This window comes from Vicugna pacos, chromosome 17 (assembly GCF_048564905.1).
Source record: "Vicugna pacos chromosome 17, VicPac4, whole genome shotgun sequence".
In the NCBI taxonomy this organism is placed as follows: Eukaryota; Metazoa; Chordata; class Mammalia; order Artiodactyla; family Camelidae; genus Vicugna; species Vicugna pacos.
This window is the reverse complement of record NC_133003.1, coordinates 49210089-49216701: the sequence shown is the minus strand read 5'-3', so window position 1 is coordinate 49216701 and position 6613 is coordinate 49210089. Positions and strand designations below refer to the sequence as shown.

Here is a 6613-nt window from a genome sequence, read left to right as displayed (position 1 = left end):
GTGTTGGCTATTCTGGGTTTTCACCCTCTGCCTATAAACTTTAGAATCAGTCTAATACCCATGCTGGGATTTTGATTGGGATTACAAATCTAAAGACCAAGTTGAGCACTGACAGCCTGACACTGAGTCTTCCTATTCATGACCATGGAATATCCCTGTTTACGTAGTTCTTTTCTTTCTTTCATGTTTTATAGTTTTACCTATAGAGGTCTTTTAAATAATTTGTCATATTTATATCTATTTCGTATTTGGGGGAGCTAGTGTAGATGTTACTGTGTTTTAACTTTCAAATTCCAATGGTTTGTTGTTGATATATAGGGAAGCAACTGACATTTGTATCATTAACTTTGTATCCTGCAACCCTGCTCTATTGGTTCCTTTTTCCTTCAGTTATTCCTTCCCTCCCTGTCTGTACACCTGTCGTCCCCTTTTCTTGTCCTGTTGCATTAGCACGCTTCTGTTGTTTCTGGCATATTATCCTGCTCCTTACTTCCTTTTAATTGCTTGGAATTTGACTTCGGTCTTTTCTGTTACACATATTTTTTATGAGTTAGTTTTTCTGCACTTTTAGAATGGAGGTATGATTTATGAGTTTTCCTAGTTTCAAGGTTCTGTAGTACTTAATAAGGACTGTGCAAACAATGGCTCTTAAATTCAGCAGAGTATATAATTAGAACTTCATGACCAATTGTTTCTCTCAGGAGGTAAAGAATAAGGTAAGTTATTTAATACTTTTATATTGTTCCTAGAAGGATAAAATTGGATTACAGGGACAATCCTGGTTTCACTTTTACTCAAAATATTCCACTGAATGTGACCCTCCACCCCTCCACCTCTAGGTTGATTGTCCTGCTCAATTCAGATTCCATCAGTTTTTTGCAGTGTGGAGCTCTGTTCTGGGAGCTTTGCTGCTCAGAATTTCCTTGGGTCCAGACTGCTGCTCCAGTCCCTTCAAACCTAACCAAGCACTCTCTGTATGAACTGCAAGCCCCTCCTAGTTTGACTGTTGTTCTCGAATTGACTTGCTGAACTTCCAAGTGAGCGCAAACGTGTTCTGGAGTTCTGAGATCCATCAGATGCACCACTGCTTCCTCTGGAACAGAATGTGACACCATGCAGACCTTGTGGTTATTGGTAGTTTATTTCTACCCACCTTTGGGTTTTGAGGCTCACAGGGATACCTGGTTTTCCTGCAAAGTTGCCCAGAGTTTTGTTCTGCTAGCATGACTGCTCTGCGTGCTTTTACGGGGTATTTGAGAAATATCCAAAACTATTCTCTCAGAACCTTTGCCAGGTAAATTTTGAATGTAGGAGCAGGCGAAAGATACAGGGGAGTATCATCTCCTTCAATAACTATGCTTTTCTCCAAGCTGTTTCTTTGATCTCCAGCACAGGATCTCTTATTTCTCTGAGTCTCACAGCAGGGTATGGAGGCTGTCCCAGCTCTGGTTGATGAAATAATCAGCGTAGTTTCAAAGCAAATGGCCTATTCCATTTGGACAATAGTGCATTTTTTTCTTCAGGGTGACCTTTGCTGGAGAATCCTATACCATCAAACTGATGCCTGAGGACTAAAAAAGTTAGACTGCTGTTTTTAAGGCAAGAAAGGGTACAGCCAGTTAAGTGATTTCTAGTCAGTTTCAAAGCAACTCTCTCTAGCTGTCTCTACTTGTTTCCTGGGTAAACTGCAAAATTTCCAAGACTGTCAGTTTGAGCCTGCCATTTAGAAGAAAGAAATCTTGGACATAGTTATATCCTCTAAAATTAAAGTAAAAATTTAAAATGGAAATAATACCCTACCTTACACATTGTTAAGTATGAATGAGATAGCTGATGACATAAAGGGAAGAGCCTGATTAACTGTGAAGTCATATACAAGATACAATGGTGCACTAGCTTATTTCTTAAATACAGTTCAGCTTCTAACATTTATACCACATCAAAAGCAAAGCACCTGGCGATAGAACAGGTACTTGGTAACAACAGCAAATAAACTAGAAATTCTTAATAAGCAGGTGGCTGTCTTACTCACCTTCACATTCCCATCAGCAGCTGTTCAGTATGCACAGCAGCTGTTCAGTAAACGATTATGGAGCAGGACCTTCCAATCCTGACAAAACTCAGATGGGCTTACTCAATCATCAGAAGCCCCACGGTACAGATGGAATACTGCAACAGACCTCCATCTCTCATCTTTAAATTCTAGCACCTGGGCTGCTTTCATCACAGAATTATGAGACCAAATAAGACACTGTAAATGAAAATGCTTTTAAAGGAGAGCTATGTACCCGTTCTCCTCTTAGCCCACGCAGAACTGGGTTGTGGCTGGTGGAAGGTTACCTAGGCATCATCAGAAGATAAGCATTTTTATTTTGTCTCCAACTGGTTACTTTGTAAGAAAAGGATAGCATCTTCTCCACCTTTGACTTCTCTGTATGCTTAGCAAAATGCAGTCCATCCTAACTCTCTCAGTGAGTATTTGGTTAGAGAAATGTTAGAGCAAAACACTGCCGCACCAACCCACCAGCCAGCACTGCTGTTTACTTGGAAAATGTATCCCGATTCCAAGTACTTCTCCTTATCCCCACTATCACCGTTTTAATAGAAGCCAGCATGTATCGCTGCTTGCCTGAATTACCACTACAGCCTCCAAACTGGTTCCCTGGCTTCTACTCATCTCTCCCCCAAATAATCAGAGTAACTTTAAAAAGATCAATAAACCAACAAACCGTAAATCAGACCACGTCTCTTCTCTGCTTAAAATCCTGCAATGACCTTCCCACTGTACTCAGAATCCAGATTCTTTAAACTAAACCCACACAGCTCTGTTAGGGACCATTCAAGTACAGCCTGCGGGGCAAACCTGACTGCTGGCCGCGTGTGTTTGTGAATGTAGCTTTATTAGCTTATAGCCACATGTTGCCTATAGCTGTCTTCGTGCTTCAAGGACACAGGTAAGCAGCTGGGGCAGAGACCGTAAGGCCTGCAAAGTCTAAATATTTACTGTCCAGCCCTTTACAGAAAGCTTGCTGCTGTATGATTTGGCCCCTTTCTTCCTGGTATCTGCTGCCCCCTTTCCCTGCCCTGGTTATTCACTCTGTCCCAACCAAGCCTTTTTTGACTCAGCGGCTTTGCACCGGCTGTTCTTACTCTCCAGGAATGATCTTTATTCATACTGCGTCCCACGACTGCCTCCTAATCACTGAGACCTCAGCTGGAATGTCAAATTCTCAGAGACCATCCCAGGTCAATCAATCTAGAGTATCCCCTTCAATCTCCCTAGTTACACATCTGCTATGAAACAATAACGTGTTAATGACTATTTGAGATGATGGACTGGTTTAGATCTCACCTGCTCTAGAATGTAAGCTCCGTGAAAGCAGAGACGTTATCTGCCTACTCTTACACCCCATTTTAATAAGCATGAACCCACCATCAAAACCAATGCCTTGTATTGTTTCTGAATGGAAAAGAAAAAGGCCAATAAAAGCTGCCAAATGAATGAGGCCAAGGTCACGAACTCCATCTAGTTCAAGTCAGTTTGCAAAATTCAGTTCCATTGTCACAAAATGGCCCCAATACTGGCCTGATTTTAATAAAGGGTGAAGGGAGATCAATCTGAATTCCTAGCCCCATTATGGGCAAAACAACTCCACGAAAGCACACTCTCCTGAACGTGGGTCCATCATACCCTCTTCAGGTAAAAATAGTGTTAGGAAAACCAGGCAAGGCAAGGTCACAGAACTGGACAAATAAGTTCTCAAATTATGATTATTACGGTTAAGAATTTTATTATCAAAATTATTACATCTCTTGTGAAAGTTCAAATGTTACAGCAAGGTGTAAACACTCCACTTGAGAAAGAAGTGACACTTCTTCCCTTCCAAGAGTTCCCCCCACCCCCCGCCCCCACCCCCCCCAGAGGTCTGGTCTTGACAGCACCCTGCCCACACAGAGTGGCTGGGGTCTCTGCACGTGCCAGGCAGGGTGAGGGCCGCCTGCCCGCTGGCCTCTCCCCTCGGTTAATAGCCAAGGGGAGAATGCAAACCCCAGCCCAAATGGAGAGACATTTACATACGTTTTATATAATATACAAAGAAACCAGCATCCCAGGCAACATGATTTCCACTCCCAACGCTCTCCCAGACTGATGGGTTTGTGGGGGAAACAACAAAAAGGAAAGTATTCTGCTGAAGTTTCAGCACAAAAAAAAAAAAAAAAAAAAAAAAAAGAAAAGAAAAGAAAAGAAAAGAAAAAAAAAAGAAAAAGAAAGAAAAGGAAAAAAAAAGAAAAAAAATCTCCCCTCATTTGCAAACACCTGATTTCAATTTTGAAAAAGTGAAATTTTGTAACAGTCACACACAAAGAGAGAAGACTGTGCATATGATAGTTTTAAGAGAGGGTAGAAAGGAAGGGGATGTAAGAGGCTGAGGGAAAAGAAGGAGAAAACAAGTAGGAGGGAAGGAAGGAGGGAGACTCACAGTATTATCTTGTCCAAAAGAAAGAAGTAAGGTCCGCTGCAGCACCAGGGATTACACCTGTCATGTATCTGCTACCCCTACCACGGTTATAACTGAATACAAAATTAGATAAATAAAAACACGCCAGATATTACAGTAAACAAGTGAAAGAAAGAAGCTGGCAACCGTATGGAATTTAAAAAGATTGTGTACCCCGCCTGGCTGGCCCCAGGGCTCCTCCAGGGGTGTACAACAGGCACGATGCACTGATGGGGAGAAGCCAGTCTGCTCTCGTCTCTCATCCGGAACAGTGTTAGGTGTTTGGGTGGCTTTAGAACTCTCTTACCTGTGCCACTGCCAAATAAGCACCCCCCTCAAAGACACATGGGGCATGCCCCCACACAATCACAGTCCTGTCGGCACCACTCCACAAACACGTCTTTCCACGCTTACCCTGCAGTCACGAGTGCACGCTCCCCAATCATGGAGGCGGTCCTACTCAAGAGATTATCAACTCCTGATTAATTGGGAGTAGAAAAAATAAAATTCAAAGAATTCCCAAACCACTTGGGACCTTTCCTAATCAAATTTATTGCCAATAGCTGATAAATAGCAATGCAAACTGGCCCATCTCACTTATCATATCTGTCTTCTTTGCCTACTTACTCCATGGGTTACTGAGCTGTGAAACACCTTGGGGAAGGGAAGTGGGATGGTATCTGCTGGGGGCTCAGAGAACCACTAGGACAATCTCCTCCTGAATAATCAAGAGTTGACTACAAGCTCTTCTTCAGAGATCCAGGAACCCCTCAGAGCACACTCCAAGGTTCATCTCTTTCTTTGTGTTTTTAAGATAAAGGTAGGGAATATTCTTGGTGGACACATCTTGGCCAGATACCTGCTTTTGGAATGGTTGTCTTAGGGTGAACATTTACATACCTACCTTTTTACTTAAGTGCATTATAAACCCTAACACCACTTCAGCTAGCTCGAGACTTTGAAATTGACTCTTTTCACCTTTTTTCCTTTGAAAAAAAATTTTTTTTTTGGATTTAAAAAGATGTCCTCACTGCACAAGTGACTACAGGCTACAGGCAAGGATGGGAGACGGAGGCTTCAACACAACTCATTGCACTTAGAACCATTACTAACCAAAACACCATTTGCTTGTCAACAATGTACCCTTAACAGCAGGGAGAAACTTCTTTATAGTCTCTGCTTCAGACAAGATTTACATCTTTCTCCAGGGCCAGAGCCAGTCACGACCACAAGTCTTGTTTCTTGTCGACCAGACCCAATCCTCTGGCACCTTGTACCCCCTTCCCCAGCAATATGCTCGGCCTAGGTTCCAGAGGCAGCTGGAAGAAGCAGCTATGGGCTCACTCAGTTCTGTCTGCCCAAGTCCAGAAGCCCTAGGAAAGTCCTGTCTGAGTCTTGACTCCCGAGCCCTGCAGCGGCTGGAGCCGGTACTGGTGCACCCCCGCACCCCCGCGCTGTGGGTAGTGCTGTGAACTGGAAACCGCAGATACCCTGGAGGCCTGGTAGGCTGCTGACTGCCCAGCACTGGGCAGACTGATAGTCCGGAAGTCTGATGGCAATGACGACCTAGAGTTCTGAGGAAAGGAGGTGGAACTCAGAGTTCCTGTGCTGGACTGGGAAACCGAGTCTGAGGTCGGAGAGTCTGAGGGGCCCTGCGGGGTAGGGCTAGCAGCACTAGATGGGCAGCTCCTCCTTGGAAGACTGCTGCCAGTGCTGTTTCCAGAATGTGGCTGGCTGCTATAATACCCTGGTGTCCCCGTAAACGAGGCCAACGAGTCTGTGGACACAGGGTGGGCGGGGCTGGAATAGGACGCAGAAGAGAGGGAGGATTCTGAAGAACCATGAGAGGGGGGGTTCCCAGGTCTCAGTGCAGTAGTTCGATAACTGTATCCTGGAGACTGGGTGGGATGTCCTCTAAAGGGGGAGGAACTCTGCTGGAGGAGGCTTTGTGATTCTGTCCGTGGACTATCACACTGCAGGAGCTAGAGAGAGTTGGGAGGAAAAGCATAAGGAGGTGAAAAAGTCCCTGTTAAGCCATTTCAGCTCGTGAACACTTAAAACTCCCTACTTCTTCATCACCATCTTAACCATTTGTTCTTTCTAGGATATCAAAG

At 44.0% G+C, this 6613-nt stretch overlaps 1 protein-coding gene across 17 annotated transcripts in view; it reads right to left on the bottom strand.

Annotated features, from left to right (window-relative positions):
* Positions 1 to 5031: 5031 nt before the first annotated feature.
* SETD5 (SET domain containing 5) overlaps positions 5032 to 6613 on the bottom strand; it is a 72570-nt gene continuing 70988 nt past the window's right edge. For all 17 annotated transcript variants that reach the window (XM_072941769.1, XM_072941775.1, XM_072941770.1 and 14 more), the window contains one exon: positions 5032 to 6481. In XM_072941769.1, coding sequence (XP_072797870.1) covers positions 5873 to 6481 — 609 coding nt within the window. In that variant the 3' untranslated portion in view covers positions 5032 to 5872. The remainder of the gene's footprint in view (positions 6482 to 6613) is intronic.